The following is an 18,584-nucleotide window of genomic DNA, read 5'->3' on the forward strand; positions in this document are numbered from 1 at the left end:
CAGATTTGGAAATAGGGCCACAGATTTTTGCTGCAGTGGTGGTCCCCATCAATACCGTGACCGCTCCGCAACATTTAGCGGTATCGGAGCGGTATCGGAGCGGTTCCGGTGTTGTCCCCATTGCCAAATGTTTTTGTAGTCAACTTCAAATTTCAACCAACTGCAAATTGGGCAATATATATATAGCCCACTCCAAAACACTACACTTGCTCAACCCCATTCCTCGCATATATAAACCCACCATGACCAATCTCATGTACACATATGGAGGCCCAACCATTGCATCCAGATTAATTTGACACCCCAGTAAATCCAAATTTGCTCAATTTGAAGCCAGGATTTGTAGCCCGTTATTGTTGAAGCTCTCATAAATCTATTTTAAAGCTCTGATTGCATTTTATAATGATGAGTGAGATTTATTTGAAGTCAAGATGGGTTGAATCTGTTGCATCAACTGGGAGTTGCATTGAGCAAGATTTGGGGATTGGAGAACAATCAATAGACTGTTATGGTGTCTCAAATCTACAGCCCAGATCAGGGATTTATTGTGGTGTCATGGTACACCCCTAATCAGCGCCTTACAATGGCATACCATACCGGGAGTAGGCCATGGCCCTGGGCACACCCTGAGGCATGCAAAAGGTACCGGGTGTGAGCATGAATGAGAGCCAAACATCAGCTGATTATACTCCCAAGTCCTGGGGTGAAATACATATGAAACTGGAATTGTTTGAACAATTTGGGCTTTTTTGGTATGAAGAAGGCATCAGTGATTTTAGATAACCCCTGGGGTTTTGCCGGGGTCCTCCAAAGATAAATGATAACATGATTTTGAATTTCAGAGAAGCCAGTTGCTATCTGATTTCAGACTGTTCCAACATTTTGATATTTTCATGTAAGGTGGAGTGTAATCTCCACCTTCACTGAGTTCTAGACTAAGGCTCAGCTCATGAAGAGTAGGAATTTATTTAGATCCCCTTGATTGATGTCTAGTTTGACCCTCAAAATTCAGAAAACCAGCAAATAGAAAAGAACACAAATAGAAGTAAAAGACTGAGAGAGATCCACAAAGGAAAAGAGGAAACAACTGCGGATAATGTATCAGAACTATGTAGTCTACTGAGTACTCCAACCGCCATGTCACAAGTTCAAACCTTGTTACATTCCAGGGGCAATCCTTTGAGGCCCGCTATGGATGATCTTTGACATTCTGCAAAATTGGGGGAAAGTGAAGATGAAACTTTGGTAAAGATCTATGGATAGGCTTATTGATCTCTAGATACTGTGCCAATGTTGGATAACGAGCTGTGAACCTTGCAGTCAAAGCGATATCAAGATCCCCGAAGATACCATTGTTTCTAGCTAATATTTTTGCACTCTTGACCACTTCAAGAAGTATAGAGGAACTGTCATTTTCAAATCCGATTATTGCAAGATAAACGAGGAAATTGTGCAAAATCTCTATATGATTACGAGATTGATTGATTGATCCATCCGGCTTAAGTAGCTTGGGGTCAGCAATTTGTTTGAGAAGATTCTTGATTTCTGGGAGAGATGGAAGGTTTTTCCACACAGACATTTGTCGAAATACTGGTTCCTTGTGATGCAGTTGAAGGAGACGCTCCGGTGTAACTGAAATGAATTGAGAAATAAGTATCTTCCCTAAAATCATATGAACAAATGTGCATGAAACTCACATGCTCTGAGAGCAATCTTCATCCTGGTCCTCCAAGAATGAGTTCCTATTGCATTGACTGGCCCTTGAGCTACGTCTATGAGCTCTGAAAATGATCTGGCCATTTCTGTCCCTTCTGGACATAAGTTTGGAAGATTTATATGCGTTCTGCTACCTCCACTCGTAGTGGATTCGGAAGTTATGAACCCGATTTTCACACGATCTTTCAACTCCTTACTCATAGCATAAAGTGCCTTGAGAAGTGTCATCTCATCTGCTGAAGTCAGATCCTTCATCCTACCTTCTTTCTTTTGAAGAGCTTTCTCGATCCCTGACACTGTTTCTTTCAACGCAACATCACTTGCGCTTCTTAACTCACGAGCCGTCATGTGTTTTCCACCAGAGGTCAATATATAGTGAGCTCTCGGCGCCTCTATGAAAGCGATCTCAAGAACACTTTCGAGTGTTGCTGATTCGGATGAAATTTTGTATATTCGGAAGAATTCGAGTTTGAGATCCAATGATCGTAAGCAAATTTGATCTACCACCCAGAAACATTGAGGGAGCATTACCTGTTTCCAAAGCCAGAACCGGGTCATAAAGATCTAAAGCAAATGGAAAAATGGCTTTGAGAACTGATCAATTCAATTAAACTGATCATGAAGCACTAACCTCGTATAATAAAGCTTTTCGGAGGCAAATCTGGATTCCACACACTCGAGGCGGTGTCTGGATGTGATAGAAACTTGCTCTCAATAGATGCCACCATCTTGTGTATCTCCCACATACATTGGGGTTGGTAATAGTCATCTGGTTCTGATTCTCTTAAAAGATTAGAAAAAGCAACCTTGAGTCGGGCAAAGTGAGTTGGATTATTTTCACTCGCGATGAATGCCTCAAAAACTTTGATCAAATATTTTGTACCATCTGTGCGGGTCTCTTCGTTTGCTGCAATGAGATTATGCGTATGATCAATCAAGTAGTTCATCGAACATAATTGATCCCCCCCAATTAATCCTCGAAGATGATGCAAAACCTCGTTGTTGAATCTTGATTCTACTGTCTGGAGATTTGGGTCTATGGAATACCAGCAAGTTATTCTACCTCACTTGGTGGTGCAAAAAAATATCAACACATACATTTGAATAAAAAACCCTGCCATCTCTTGAGTATCACTGTACTTGAGCCTTCTTCCATCAATGATTTCTCATTCCTGGGCAAGAAACTATCGGCTGCCAAACTAACGGTCTGCGCCCTTTGTTCTTCTCTATGGACGCCCCAAAAGAACCGATAAGCTGAAGATAGACGAGTTGTTCAAATCAAATGGATAATCAATGGACCAACATATCGCTTGTCTTCACTCTTCCTTCCAAAGTTGAATATTTTACGGATACTGTAGTTTCTCCAAAAATCCAATAAGGAAACGTGTTTTACAACCTAAAATATGCGAAGTCAGAGGTGGGAACTTACAAAGTGGCAAGCCCTTTGTATGATATGAAAGATCGTTTAGCTCTACACCATCATCATTTGGATACTTGATCCGATGCTTCACATTTGAGGCGGAAGAGGAGGCTTCTGCCAACTTAGGTTCACGAGCAGCGAAAATTTTCTCGTTGGTATTAAGGAACCCAAAGGTAAATGAGGGGGCTAAAGAAGATAGTACAAAAAATATGAGTATCATCAGCCTTGGCTTGACCTCCTGCCTCATTGGAAACCCATGGAAGTGGTACATCCGTGATCTTGTGATTGCAGAGATGATACAGGCAAGGAATTCCAGAATCCAATGATGATGATCTGGGTCTTTATATGGTTATGATCTGAAACCAAGGACCATGCGATTTCGCAGTTGTGCAAAAAGATCCCCCCGTACTGCGGCTGATGTTCAAATCATCAGACTTCACCTACACTTGAATCACCTTTGACAAATGGTGATGAGATGACGACGTATGGAGTTCACCGTGATATAAAGACATACTGAAAGGCAAACTCGGTCGGGAACAATATGACACGAGTGGGGGGACGCCTGCGGTTGGTGGGTCTTGGGCTAAGCTAGGTCTTTTTGCATCGCTTGAAGTATTTTAAGTGGAGCGAGAGGACCCACCTTACAAAAATTCGATAAACACAAGCTACGCTTGAGTCGTCATTCCAGGGTGATTGTCCAAAGAAATTTAAATACTTCTATCCTCTGGGCAAACTACTGTCTTGAGGGAGAAATTTGGGTCTTGGGAGATCACCGCTGAACACGGTACCAGTCTGCCAGATCACAAAAGTGATGCGAAAGCAGGTGTTATCTACGGTGGCCCCGAGGCAAAATCGCCGCCACCCCTTTGTGTGATTTGCGATTTGTGATCTTTACTCGCATCATTCAAAAATGTCCCAGATACTTTCCTCACTGCTTCTCACTCATCCATTCAAAACCCCAGAAATCAATTCTATCTTGATGTAGACCACAACATACAAATCAAACCTTGCAAGTGCATCAGACGTGCGATTGGCAATTTTTCAAGACGAGGACATCCTAGACAAGCGATTGTCATCAATCCAAGGAAGCGACATCAATGATGAACTGGGAACTTCTATGGTATCTACTTATCATGAAATGGGACATAGGAGAGGCCTCTGAGGGCTTTGTGAAGCTAAGGAGAGGTGAGAATTGGTCGCCATCTCATCTCAATCAAATTTTGAAGATTCTACTTCGATCGTGTCGCTGCATACACTTGTGCCATCAAGGTACGCGTCTATCAGGGAGATTATCACCTCAAGAAACTTGATCGGCGACTCGATTTGGGGTAAGATCAATATTGAACATTAACTGCTTAGTGATCACCCATAGCAAAATGTAGGTTACTTCTGTCGATTCCAAAGTTCAGCCAACCGCATCAAAACATGGACCCAAAGCTTTACACCAGTGTTACATCAAATGCTGGGGCAATCTTCATTGTTCAAGTCTTTAGGAGAACACAGTTGAGTAGGACTTCTCCTCAAACTTATCAACTGTTGCTCTCAATCACCATGCTCACTCACTGAATTTCATATCATTGACTAATTTTCTCAAATTAGGATAAAGCCTTCCTCTTTGTTATTTAATCTCATTGTACTATATACTAAATAGATCCAAACTCTTGATAGATATTTTTGATACTTTGATCAGGATCACATTAACTGCTTTTGATTCACCCATGAAAAATAGCCAACCTATCTGATTTTGATTCTAATAACGGTTTTACTAGAGTCTCATGTGGTTTATTTACCATGATCCAGTTGTAAAACAGCAGAAGTCGACATATTCTTCAGATGAAGATGGTCATTTGATGCAGTTTCTTGAAGAAAAAATATCAAGTTGTCAGTCTCCAATTGATACAAAATGATAAGAGGCTGTGATTTATGGGTTCAACTCAATTTTGAGATTCAAACTTATTGTGTGTAATTTGAATTTTTGAGAGAAAAAAAAACGCGTTTAATCCGCTTTTGGATATCTGGGTCAGCAATCTATGACAGAGTGAAGGTTAAGAAAGTGGTATATAGTCAACACTGAGACTGAAGAATGCGCTGGGGACGTTTTTGAATGATGCAAGTAAAGATCACAAATCACAAAACGCAAAACGCAAATCACAGAAAGGGGTGGCGGTGATTTTGCCTCAGGGCCACCATAGTTATCTGGTGTTATTCAGAATGTGGGTTGAGACCTTTGAAGCACAAAACACACAGAGGCTCAATCTGGCTCCATGGATTGGGACAGCATGATTGAGACTTTGCACCGGTATTTTAAAAACATCCATAATGATGCCTTGAGCTTCAATTCCAACGCTCATTCACCAAACTTTCAACCTGTCTCCTTCTTCAACTGCCCTCATCAATCATGAGGCTAGGGAAGTGACTGCTGTAGTATTCAGTGATATAGTGTGACCATTGAAAGCCCTTAATAAGTTATATATCCTCAAAAAACTTCTCAAACATTGTTTTGATTTCTCACATCCCATCACAAAACAACTAACTCCCACTCACTTTTGTATTGAAAAAATCAACTCACGTGTTCCTTCTATGTCAAAGACAGTTACCAAAGCTATTCTGCGAAAAAATCATTTCATTTTCTCGAAAAAACTTCATAAAACCTCAACAAAAAACATAATCATCATTCACAAAAACCAATCAACTGAAACAAAGTTCAACATCCAACCAACCCTAATCTCCTACTCATCTGATATTTATAATCTCCTCTAAATTATATAATTCTTAACGTTGATAATAACCAGTAAACATTCTCCAACATTCTTCATGAGCAACTCTACCATCCCCACCTAAAACAACACCACTAAACCCTTTCCAATTCTTTCCAATATGATTCCCATTCTCATTTCCTTCCTCTTCCCTATTTTGATTTTCATGATTGACTCCTTGATGTAATCCTACTCCAGTATCAACAGATAATCCTCTCCTCTTAGCTTCTTCTTCTTCTGTAAAACTTATAGGTGATCTAGACCTAATGATCTCTTGATTTTCTCCTCCTCCTCCTAAACTTGCTCTTGAATTACTTCCCCCTACATTTCCTCCAATCCGATTTAAATCTTCTTGAAATCTTTCATAAGCTAATGGCCACGGACGTGAAATAGGAGAAGAACTACCATGACTACCACCACCACCAGGTGAAGAAGCTCGTCTAGGTGGTGGAGCTAAAGCAAATGGACTAGGAGGTCTTAAACTATTATGATTAAGTGATCTACTTAATGAAATATTTTGATGATGATGATTTTGATGATGATCAGGTTGTAAATATCCTCCTCCTTCTGGTTCATTATGATATTGCTCACCGGGTCTGGTAAAAAAATCATCAGGTAAATCCACTTCTTTACCTTTTAATGATTTCTTTCGAATCGGTCCTCCATATGAATTGGATCTAGGTAATAATCCCAATCTTTCAATCACTTCTGTTTTCTTTACAATCTCTTCTCTCCTTTTCATTCCTCTTTCGACCATCAAACTTCCTTCTCCCCATACATTCCTTTTACAATAATAACAATTCCTTTGATTAGGTCTTATACCTTTTTGTTTCGCTTGACTTAATTCTTTTACATGTTCAAATAAATCTCGATCAATTAACCTACTTGTTACTTCTAAAACACTACCTTCAAACCTATACGTATCCAAAATAGTCATCACAATACTTCTAAACTCATTTGTTCCTCCATTCATAATTACTCTTTTTGAACTTTCTCCATTACTTTGGTTTTGGCTTTCTTTAATTCTTCTTTCACCAGTTGATTCAATTAATCTTCTAACTAAATTTGAAAATGAAATTCGATTTGAAAAATTCGTATGAGAAATCAAAGAAGAAAGAATGGTAGGTAAAAGTGATCGTAATTGATCTACCACCCAACTTTTCAAATCAAGATCATTTGATAAATCTAATTCTTGTATAGACTGTGATCGATTTCGTACATTGGTAGGCTGATTTGGTACTACACTTGCACAAGTTTGGATCGATCGAATCAAAGATGATAACAAATTGAACCAACAATCTTCTCCAGTTAGTTGATCTTGAGTGCACTCTGAATTCTTAACACATATTTCCATAGCCACAAGAGTAAGTTGAGTGAAAGAAGAGATTAGTTGATGAGCCGATTGATGATCCTGGTCTTCTACTTTCTCTGAGTCAAGTGATTGAAGAATTTGGTCAGTTTGTTCTTTCATAATCAAACTCAATTCATCAAACGCAACTCTAGTTTTTCCAACTTGATCTAATTGCCAAACTAATCCATCATCTATATTGAATTTTTTACATGCATTCACAATCTCATTCCCATCCTTGATTAAAGGAACAGATTGTTTCAAAAACTCAAGTACATGGCTCGGTTCACGTTCGCATAAGAGATTCACATAGATCAATTTAGATCGGTCATCTAGGTTTGAAGGTAGAATAGGTCCTTGTGAGAACTCGGATTCGAAATCAGAAAGTCCACGAGGTTCCAGTAATGAGCGTAGGTAATCAAATTGTTTTTCCTTCGCTCCCTCTAGTTTGTTAACCACTTCAGTATGTAGACTTGGCCGTAAGGTGTCGATAAGTGATGAAGTGAGTGGTAAGCTAATATCAATCATTTGAAGAATCGAATTCATGATCACTTCATCCACCAGTTTACACATCTCTTCATCTTGACTTTGGTCAACAGATTTCAGAATATCAGGTAATTCAGTGAAAACTCCTAAACCGCATTCAGTATCTTCAACACAACTTTTTAAAACTTGATCCCATCTACCTTGAGTACGATACAAGTTTCTCAAAATTCTCCAAAACCCAGCTTCTTCAAATAATTGTAAAAGATCTCCTCCTCCAAGATCTTCAGGTGGATTATAAACCGATAAAAGAAATTCAACGGCTAATTCTCGATCTTCTCTTGTATTTAAATCAAGATCGTTTGAAAGATTGACTAGGATTGAATGGATCGTTGAGCTTGAAAGGTTTAAGAATTGTGAATATTTTGGTAAATTCCTTGCTACGAAGATGTACAAGAACATTCGATTTGCTGAAGTAAAATCGGTTCCAGTCGAGATCACTTCCAAGAGTAAGTTCACAATAAACTGTCGATTCACTATTGTTCGTTTATTGTCATCCGTATGATGATCGTGTAACCATGAATCTTCAAATGCACCATCAAGTGTATCAAGGAAGGCTTCCGAGTCAAACTTGAGTAACATTCTTAGATAAGGATAAGTGGGTTCTTGTTGACCATCTCCGACTGTCAAGATTAGCGTACCATGTGGCATTGGCCAACGAACGGATTGACCGGAGAATAAAAACTGATAAATCGACATTCTAGCCGTATTGGCCTTGGATGGTTCATAGATCTTTTTGCTCGGATATGAAATCCCCGTCAATAAATTGGTGAGATAGGCGTAAACTTTGTATGCATTGGATACCATGCTTTCTGTCTTCCGATTGATCTGTTGATACTCTTGTTCAGATGGTAATTCAGTTGATCCATTGACGTCTTCCAAGTTTTCATAAGCTTGTTGACGATCATGTAGGATGGTACGAATGAGTTGTACGAATTCTATCAACGGACCCACAAAGTCCCCCATTGCTTCGGTGTAAACATATACCAAAGCATCATATAGGTGTTGACGAGAACAAATATCAAGAGCTTGTTGGATATCTAAACAGGACGGATCGACATGCCAGATGATTTGTTCAACTGTTTCGAACCTTCCACGATCCTGATGTAGACTGATGAGATGTTGAACGATGAGAGTAGGCAAAGTGTTGATCTCAGAACTAATGATAAATGGTCCAATTTGTTCCAAAAAGATAGTCTCAATCCCGTTATCAGAATACCGTTCAAAGGCATCTTCAAAGATAAACTCGAATTCTTCAATCGCAATACAAGCTTTCGCACAACTACGAACAAAACCTTCGAATAGTTCTGTACGATCTACACCACGCCCTTCTGAGTCATAGTGAGTATCATCTTCCATCCTTCGATCCGAAAAGATATAATCTAAGGAAGCTAGCATGATTTCCTTGAGCTTTGGTTTTACTAAGGCTTGTCTTACTGAATCTTCACTTGGTAATCCGATTGTTTCAAGATCAGCTCGTCCAAACCAATAACTTGTGGTAAGATCAACAGCCTTGGTCAATGAACCAGTTTCGACCAATTGCAAGATTTGATCGGCCCATGAAACGACCATCCCAAGCCGTAAATCATGAGTCGTCTGATACGTACCCACACCTTTCAATCAACAAAAAAACTACTGAACATCCATAAAAATGGAGAAGGAGAAAAAAAATAGGAATCAACAGATAGACTTACAAGGAGGAAGATTTTGCCCTTGTAAGCTTTAAAGCTACCCATCAGAGATCCGCTCGTAAGTCTCTCGGAAGTAGTAGCCATATCTCTCAAAACCGGCTTGGAGCCAGATGGAGTGTGATGAAAGCTATCTCTGAACACGTTCAATTTCACAATTCCTCGTAAATCGATAGACTCCATACCAGTCCTACGCCAGATTTGCGTATCAATAATTTCAATATGAGTAGAGGTGAGAACACAAATGATCTGAAAAAAAGGACCCCATCCCCAAAGTCAGCATGATGAGATCATCAAATCTTTAAAAAATATGAGAAGCCAACGTACCCTCCAATTTAGCCACTGAATCGCTTGTACAGTAGATTCGCATGTCCAACTCTTTCCTTCTACAAACCTAAGATTAGGTACTTTGTTAATCAATCTACGATTTATACCGTTCAAGAACCCCTCTTGAGCTAACTCGTCCTTCTGAGTACTTTCTTCTATCTTTTCATCTGACATTACTGTCACAAAACGAATATTTTTTCCCCATGAAAATGCCAATAGAGGGTCCATCGCACTATTGACTGGATTGCTGGGTTGATGCGTCTCTGGTTTGAAGGTTGAAGAATCAACTGAACGTTTGAGATCGGTCGTATCTTTGATCGAAGAACTTGGAAACCAACAAAGACTACCACACTCATTCAATTGATTAGGATGAGTGATATTCCTCATACACCTCCACCATGTCCGAGCACTGGGTTTGAGACCGATTATGATGAGTTTGGTTGGGGTGAGTAGAGCTACCAGCGAGTGTTGATCAGTAAGATGTGGTGATGGACCAAGAGGTAAAGGAGATGATCCAAAGATCTTGGTCGATCTACGTGACTTATTCCCGGCAGCGCTAATCACTGATAAATCTGAGTTTTGCCGTAGATGAGTTCGTTGATGATCGGCCCCAATACCATTGATGATCGGGTTCACTGGATTCAGTGTCGTATCTGGATATTTTCCCAAGATCCTAATTACGTCTGTGGATGCTAAACCCAAAACTTGTCCCAAGTGATGATAAAAGGCCAACCCGCTTTCATCCGCTGATACGATGGCTGTGTGTCTGAGTCCGACGAAACCGAGATGAATGATTCGATGACCTGTGAGGTGACCCTCTGATCGACCAGCTTGAACTAATCTCATACTCGTTGGGATTACTGATCTTGCCGGTTGTTTCGATTTAGCTAGATCGTAGAGGTAAATGTAGCCCATCGTATGACCAACGGCCACAAAGGTATGATCATGAGAGATTGCTAAAGATGATACCGCCCCAGCATCTCTTACTGTGTCACCCACGAAACAAAAAGGTCAGCAAAGATGACATGCATACATATAAGGTTGATTGAAGTGAATGAGTATCGTATAGCTTACCGATCAGATCCGTACCCAGCACGCATTTCAGATTAGAGGCATAGTCAAAGACCATAGCCCATCCCTTGGCAGTTCCAATCACGATGACTCCGCTCGCTGCGATCACCGTCGGTAGCCCGAGTAACGTGTTGGCAGCCGAGGAAGCTTTTGTGACGGCAGTGGGATGTCGTTTAGAACTCGGATAGATCTTGTTACTGATCCTCCGTAGAGATGCCCAATGAAAAAGACTAGTGTTGTATTGAACTTGGGTAGATTCATCAATGACAGATGATGTCATTTGAGAACTTGAAGCTTCATTGAGATCATAAAGATGAGACATGGATGAATTTCGAGAAATGAGATCGGAGGTAGGCGAAAGAGGAGATCGAAGGCGGTTATGGGCAAGCAAATCCTGTGGAAAATCAGACATAGAAGGAGAGTTGGAGGTAGACCTTCGAGGAGGGGTTAAGAGTGAAGGTGATCCCGCGACTCCTTTGAGAGATCGTAATCTTGAGAACTGAGCACTTGCTGGTCTTAATTTGCTGGTGAGAAGGAAGTTAGAAGAAGTTGATGAGTCGGCCACAGAGTGTGATGGAGTGAGTGATTGTCGACCGGGAGGAGCCAATAGATGTGCCAGACCGTTACTAGCGGGAGAAGATAGAGAGAGTTCCTAGAGTAAGAAAGGACCAAATCAGCTTCAAAGTCCCCATGAAACAGAATGAGAAATTCGATACTGATATGAACTCACATCTGATGATAGACGTCTTCCTTGACCATTTTCAGGCGTGAGTTGAATGTCTAAGTTTGGCAAATTGGTTATGATTGGGGAGGAGGGTGAGGTAGTAGATTGAACGATTGGAACTTGGTCAAGATGAGAGTTATCTTCCAAACCAGCGTTATTGAGCTCCAGAATAGCATCAAGTTTGGTAGCATAATCAGTTTCAAGTAAGTCTTGATCATCAAAGACGTTGACATCCTTGCCATCATAAACAAAGTCATCTTCACATCCGTCTTCAGTTGAAGTTTCTGCTTCATTCCCTGTGTATACAAAACTCTCTTCTTCCTCAATTTCAAGTTGATTAGAATTTCCTGAATGGTTAAGAGGTATAGTTGACTTTGATTTTGGTGACGAGATAAATTCTGGATTTGAGATGAATTCATTGAAACGCTCCTGATATGGTTTTTGAACTTCTTGATTTGCAGTATTTCTCAGATTAATAAGTTCTTGATGATCGTCATCCAATTCATTATCAATTTGATTTGAATGCGAATGGGAATGGGAAGAGTTTGGAGAGATTTGTTCGCTTGAAGTTGATTTGAGATGGTGACTTTGTAAATGATTTGATAAATGATAATCTGATAGAGTTGACGTCATATAGGATAGGGATAAGATAGAACAGAAATAAAAAGTCGAGGTTGATTAGGTGAATGAGTATCTTCAATATTAATGCTGATGGTGGTGACGTTGATGGTGATAGAGTATTGATGGCGCTTGATGACGATAGGTTGAACTTGAGTCTTGGATGGTAAATTGATTTCCAGTCTCACTCAAACTGTTGTTTTCTTTCGATCGATCATTCTACATTTTTAAAAACAGCACTTTCTTCCAAACTTGGGAATCACTTGGATGACTCAAACCTATCAGATCAGAGCAATTGCAGTATTGCTTGAATGATAGATTGTACATTCCAGTTACATGAGATCCTTGAGCCACAAAGATATCTCAAACTAAAGAAATGTGGCTTAAATTGATACTACCTCCCATATTTTTAGGATGAGTAAAAAATCAGACAGTGGAGAAATAAGGAGAAGTTTTCAAGAAGAAGGGGTATACACAAGTTTCTCTTGCAATCACACTATGATATCATGGATGGTGAAGCCAGGAAGCTTCTAGGACTAATGAAAAACTTTCTGCGGGAAGGAATTTTCTTCCAAAGATGGTCTCAAAGATACATGTGCCATTAAATCTGTAAGCATATTCCAGTCTTCTTTTTTATATAGTGTACAGTTCTATCACCAGCTGTGCACACTACAAATAATTTAACAGTTTCTGGGCAGAAAATGTAAAAATTGATATTCAAAAATATTGGGATGTCAGGAAGTGAGCAAAAAATACAAAAAAATTGTATATCATTCCTGGTGTTGAGAAATATGATCTGAGTATTTTTTGTATTTTTAGGGTGTACATTGTTGAATGTACCAACCAAAAAAACCCATGATAATCAGAGGTACACCTGCAACAAATGCTGAAATTTGGCTCCTGAGTTTCATGACAACATTTTGAATTCTGGGAATGTTCATGAATTTTGAAATTTGTGGTCAAAAGACTTGAATTTGGTCTCACAAGAAATCAAGAGCCTTTCTCTAAATCTCTTAAGAATCAGTCAAAGCTTCAGCTCATCTCACAAAGCAGCTGTGGTTCATTGAAAGTATCTTCTACAAAGTCACATATATTCTTTGCAAAGCTAGACCCAGACTTATCACCTAAATGAAAGCTCTGGAGACAGAGTTTAGATGTCTAATGAGCTAAGAATCAAGCGTTTTGCTTGCCAATTGCAAAATTTATGGGCCTTTTTAGGATTCAAATTACTTTTGAATCTATGGAGCCAAATTTCAGCATCTGTTAGATTTCAGATGTTTAGCTGTTCCCGTTTCAAGTGCAATCAAAATACTTATAGCCCAATATTTTGCCAGGTCTATCAATAATCTTGGTTAAGCCAATTCTTGTCATTCTTCTACTATTATTACATATTCTCTTGTTCAGGAGACTGGTGTATAATTAACAAGTGTGTTGATCAAATCTGAACCTTTTATATCAAACTCTATGATTTCATTTCCTTCCTGAGAATGATTCTTCCAAAAGAATTGGCAATTCTTATAGAAGGAGTAGTATAGGATATATGTTTGGGGTGGCCCAAGATCCATTGCAACTTGGTTGGTTCCACTCATTCCCTAGGTTTCTTTGAAAGTGGCAGACCATTTTCTCTTGGGATCAGGCTTGAAGCTAAACATGTTTGGTAGGCCCTTCCAAATATTCTGGGGGTTAAGTCAAAAATTCTATCTTGTCAAACAAGCAATTTTCCCAGGCTTTGCTGTTACTTGTATGGTCACAGCCAGCTGGAAGAGGACTAGTGGTGAGGGTATGCTTATCTTTGATTGTATCATGACCTTGATCTGCAGAAAAGAAGTAGAGATTTCAGATTATCTGCAAAAGGAGGACAGGCACTCATTTCTACTTGGTGATATATGTTGGGATCTGGCACAGGCTGTGGCTGAGTACAGCAGCTGCGACTCTTGTTTAAGGATATTCACAAAAAACAAACACAATGCATACTGACATTGGAATGAGCTTGCAGTGCTTGCTCACTCAAGTTGCAAGGAAGTTTTGATAAATTATTGACACTGTTGTGCTTGTTGTTAGGCCACATTATCAAAGACTTCAACACACCACAGAAAATATTTCATGGTGAGCTTTGAAATGCTCATGCATGCAAAGTGGTCTGTCATTCCTACAGCACTTGTTTCTGTAGCTGTCATAGCTTCCTTTGAAAACACATCCACTTGTAAGGACAATGGGGGTACAATCACATGATATGCAACATCTTCTGCAGGATAGATGATAGTAAAAATGCTCATAGGATATATACTTATGACAATTGGTTCCACTCAGCAAGATGTGGGCTCCGTAACCATGGTGAGAACACAACAAGAAAGTATAGTGGAAGATGCAAATCCCAAGACACTGATGGAGCTTGGCATAACATTTGTTTCTCCTACACAGGGAGCTCCTCTTATTTGACAAGTTGACACCCAGAGGGCACTATGGGAATTTTTGTTGATCCATATCATAATTATTTATAGTGGAATCACAGGTTAAAAGTTGCAGCCACAAGGAAAGGCCAAGATAAATTATCACTGATTTGTAAAAGATGCCTAAGACCAAGCACTTACTCACTAGTATAGTCGAGTTCTTTCCTGAGCCACCACTTCTGTTGGCATCCTCATTGTGGACAGAGATAAGATGTACTTCCAAAGATTTACAAGTTAAGGATAGCAAGGTGCTAAGGTCTGGCAGAAAATGGGAGGTACAGGTAGGCGAATTGTGATGATGTTGTCATATCATACTTTGTGATGATCCACAACTTTCCCATGCGCTGTTGGTGTAGCGGTTAGCATTGAAGCCTTCCATCGAGAATAGCTTTAGTCCGGGGTTCGAATCCCCGACAGTGCATTTGTTTTTAGATCTTGATCATCATGACTCACGGAGAGACCTCATTTGGTGTCATCCTACAATTATGTCTTTTGTGGCGAATTGCAAACGAGTTTTTTATACAGGTGTCCGCTGGAGGCTAGCTTGTACATGTCAAGACTTTATAATTGTGAATCACAAAGTCTGCGAGAATATTGACTGGCAGAAAAAGCGGACACAAAGCAGCAATGGCATGATGAGATGGGAATTTATTTCTTAAAGTTTTCAAACGTCGGCGACAAGAATGATATGGAGGGATTTCCAATCTATTTCCAATCTTTCTACACAGACTGGAATGCAATGAAGGATAGGCTAAAAATCTGCCATTGAATCTCATAGAGGGGCTTTACCCTCGTGAATCATTTCGAAACCCTTCCACTGGGATTCCGGTGGATTTGTCAATCAGAGCAAGCGCAAGGCGAGGTCATGTCATGTCATGTTTATGGCCTGGCGTGTTGTCTTGGGGCTTTTTCTCAGCAGCGATGGCTCATGGTCCATTTATGTATCTCGCAAGTACCTGAAGAGCTCTGAGCATAAAAAGGTAGATCAAAGCCTTCTTATTGCTTTCATGGATACATATCCATCAAAGTTTTCTGCTTCAAGTAGATTATTGCCTCGCAATGTTGTAATTCATAGTTAACTAAGAATGGAGCATGTTCTAAAGTTTGAAGCCGAGAAACATCAACTTCAAGTGGAGATCCCCTTCTTTTTGAGCTACCGAAGAGTAAGACCCAAAAATTCAATCCAAAAGAGTTAATTCCTAACAAGAAATAAAGATACCAAAAAAAAACCTTCAAGTTCAGAAGAAACTAACCTCGGCTTCTTCCTCCAATTTGATTTGTTCATCAATCATAGCTCCTTTACTAGGTTTATTACCATGAGCCTTAGCTAAATCAGTTGGATTTTGACCTTTGTCAGGGATATTTGGATCCGGATTATGATCTTCATCTTCATTCTTTCGCAATTCTGATTCTAATCGATTCGCAATCGATCTACCATCTTTTGAATCATTGTTTAAATGTGATCCTTCTTTACCTGCTTCGTATCTATTTGGCTATCATTCCGTAGATATTTGTGGTTTTGTTTATAGAAAGAAGAGTAAGGATTGATTACGTCGGACTTGTTGTGTTTGATGTATTGGCATACCTTTTGGGCGTCTATATCTTTCTGGGATGCGTTACGTTGATCACCGTCATTAGTGTGAGCCATGTATTGAGCTGATTAAATATTATACATTTCAACAATCAACCATTGATTTCCCTAGCCTTAAGTGAGAGTAGTCGTTTGGAATGGAATCTGATTGAAACTGAAACTTACATTGAGTAGACATGCTGGGTTGAGATAAGATTGCTTTTGATGGTAAACTGAGGTGTGGAGAGATGCTGATGTCCAAAAAGCAATGTTTAAAGTTTTTTGAATCCGATTGGTGAGTGTTGTCTTCGTGAATGTTTAATGATGAAAACTGTTTATGACGTCATCTAGTTGGGTTCTTTCAGCTGTATCACTGTGACGTCATTGAGTCTGATGAATTCCAAGACATGTACATGCTGATGGTTTACAGCTCTTTACCTGGCGCAAGATTGGTCGAGTTATGCGAGGCTCTTTTGTATGTGAAATATCTCAACCTCATGTCTCGATATCCAACGATGAAAACAATCGAGATGGTTCCACGAGGATGATAGATAAGCCAAACGATCTTTCTATATATACGATTGCACGGCAGCTATCTTTGACTCCTAAAAACCGTCCCACAGGATATATTTGTGCGCAAGGCCAAAGATGAAGGACGAGATTGTGGAATATGTCTGTACTAAAGATACATAGATTACAATGTAACAGATTCCATCAAGTGATAACTAACCAAGTTCCGGATTTGATATGTTTTACTCTGATTTGACAAACGTTCACCAATGAGCAGCTGATGGTCAGACTTGATTTTAACAATCTGCTCGAAAGCAAGCTTTCAAGTATCTTCTTCAAGTCAAAGGCGATCTGAAAACATTACTATACAAAGGATAATCCTATAAATTTCACTCAGCGCTAACATATTCTACCATTCATCTTCAATGATAGTGATACCCTTTGGTTCGATCACAGGTATAGCAGCTAAATCCTGATTCGACAAATCTAAATTGATAGTATTCGGTTCAACTTCTGATGCCGTCTTCTTCTTTGTCTCATCGCCATCACTGTCATCATCTTCATCATCTTGATTCTTTGATTTGAAAGTGATTCCTTCTGCAATTGGTGCAGCACCTAATTTACGACGTTTTTGTTGATTATCTGAATCATCATCTGATTCATCATCACTACGTTGTTCTGATACTTCAGCTCCAGTAGTACCATCTTCTGTTTTTGGATCTTTCTTTTGTAGTCGAACCTGTTTACGTTTCTGACGTCTAGCTCGGTTCTTATTGGTTTTGGATTCAGATTGGGCTTTTAATTCGGCTTGTTTAGTTTCGAATTCGTTTCGTTCCTTCTCCTGTATACACGTGTATAAGTATTTGTAGAGGTTAGGAATTTGGCTTGGGATTGGATTTTGACAATCATCCACATGCCTTCAGTTCACGTTCATCCATCTGTCGTAATCGTTCGTACTCCCTCCTTCTAGCTTGTTTATAAACGTGAAATTCACCAGATCCGGCACCAGCTGAACTACCTTGAACGTTCTATAAAATCAAAATGTATGGTTTAATGTCAAAAGGATAGTTATCAGATCAATATCTTTTACAAGGAATCTAAAGCCTTAGAGAAACATACTTTCATCATTTCTCTAGGAGGACGTAAACTTTTATCTTTAGGTGGTTTTGGTAATTGAATTTCTCTAGTAGGATCCTATGCAAAAAAAAGTGATCGAAAAAGAAACCGTAAGACAATTTGAAAGAAATGCAAAATTTTAAAATCTTTATAAACCTGAAGTAATCTTGCAACTTGAGCTCTTTGTTTTTCTAAGGGTGTTGGTGCATGTTTATTGGCTGGTAAGAATTCAGGGTCAAGTTTTGGTTTCTTTTTTTTGTTTTCAATTTGTGTGCCATCTGTTGTATCTTTCCTATATCCAAATTCATTTTGAAGTAAGAAACTATCTTGAAGAGTACTCTAAGAATGAGAAAAAGTACGAACATCGTGATTGAGTGAATTCGATTGGTGTCGAGTGAGTTCGATTGGTATTGAGTGGATTTGATTAGTGTTGATTTCGTCAAGATCAATGAGGTCTCAAAGCAGTGGAAGCAAGATGAAGAGTGTCAACTTTCAAGTGCTCTGATTTCTCGATGTGTAATCTGATTACATATCTGGCTGTCATGTACAAACATACTCACCGAGTATAAGCATATATTTCTCTCCAAGCGGTCACGTGACTGTTTGAGCCTGAGAAATTGAGAATGACCTGCTCGCATTTCTTGCTTTTAATAAACGGCCCGTTCAAGGCAAGATCAAGCATGCTCATTCTGGTTTCCTTGACCCTGTCCGCCTCTCTTAGTGACAT

The 18,584-nt window shown here is 39.4% G+C and overlaps 4 protein-coding genes across 4 annotated transcripts; all 4 read right to left on the minus strand.

Annotated features, from left to right (window-relative positions):
- Positions 1-1,189: 1,189 nt before the first annotated feature.
- Positions 1,190-3,383, minus strand: MELLADRAFT_60263 (uncharacterized protein; the record flags this gene model as incomplete). The annotated part of the gene is made up of 6 exons (XM_007406155.1): positions 1,190-1,632; positions 1,698-2,216; positions 2,248-2,310; positions 2,348-2,752; positions 2,815-2,970; positions 3,146-3,383. The coding sequence occupies 6 exons, from the start codon at positions 3,381-3,383 to the stop codon at positions 1,190-1,192; spliced, it is 1,824 nt and encodes a 607-aa protein (XP_007406217.1).
- A 3,284-nt stretch (positions 3,384-6,667) lies between these two features.
- Positions 6,668-11,149, minus strand: MELLADRAFT_33801 (uncharacterized protein; the record flags this gene model as incomplete). Its single annotated transcript, XM_007406154.1, has 9 exons — positions 6,668-6,855; positions 6,895-7,077; positions 7,138-8,611; positions 8,657-9,379; positions 9,571-9,720; positions 9,799-9,865; positions 9,932-10,338; positions 10,435-10,754; positions 10,873-11,149. Coding segments are annotated over 9 exons (3,789 nt in total), but the record flags the coding sequence as incomplete, so codon positions are not given.
- A 4,750-nt stretch (positions 11,150-15,899) lies between these two features.
- Positions 15,900-16,430, minus strand: MELLADRAFT_60265 (uncharacterized protein; the record flags this gene model as incomplete). Its single annotated transcript, XM_007406153.1, has 3 exons — positions 15,900-16,154; positions 16,247-16,317; positions 16,418-16,430. The coding sequence occupies 3 exons, from the start codon at positions 16,428-16,430 to the stop codon at positions 15,900-15,902; spliced, it is 339 nt and encodes a 112-aa protein (XP_007406215.1).
- Positions 16,431-17,150: 720 nt separating this feature from the next.
- On the minus strand, positions 17,151-18,584 carry MELLADRAFT_93517 (uncharacterized protein; the record flags this gene model as incomplete). Its single annotated transcript, XM_007406152.1, has 5 exons — positions 17,151-17,548; positions 17,655-17,769; positions 17,861-17,935; positions 18,014-18,194; positions 18,418-18,584. 5 exons carry the CDS (start codon positions 18,582-18,584, stop codon positions 17,151-17,153), a joined length of 936 nt encoding a protein of 311 aa, XP_007406214.1.

The sequence above is a fragment of the Melampsora larici-populina genome, assembly GCF_000204055.1.
Source record: "Melampsora larici-populina 98AG31 unplaced genomic scaffold MELLAscaffold_5, whole genome shotgun sequence".
NCBI lineage: Eukaryota > Fungi > Basidiomycota > Pucciniomycetes > Pucciniales > Melampsoraceae > Melampsora > Melampsora laricis-populina.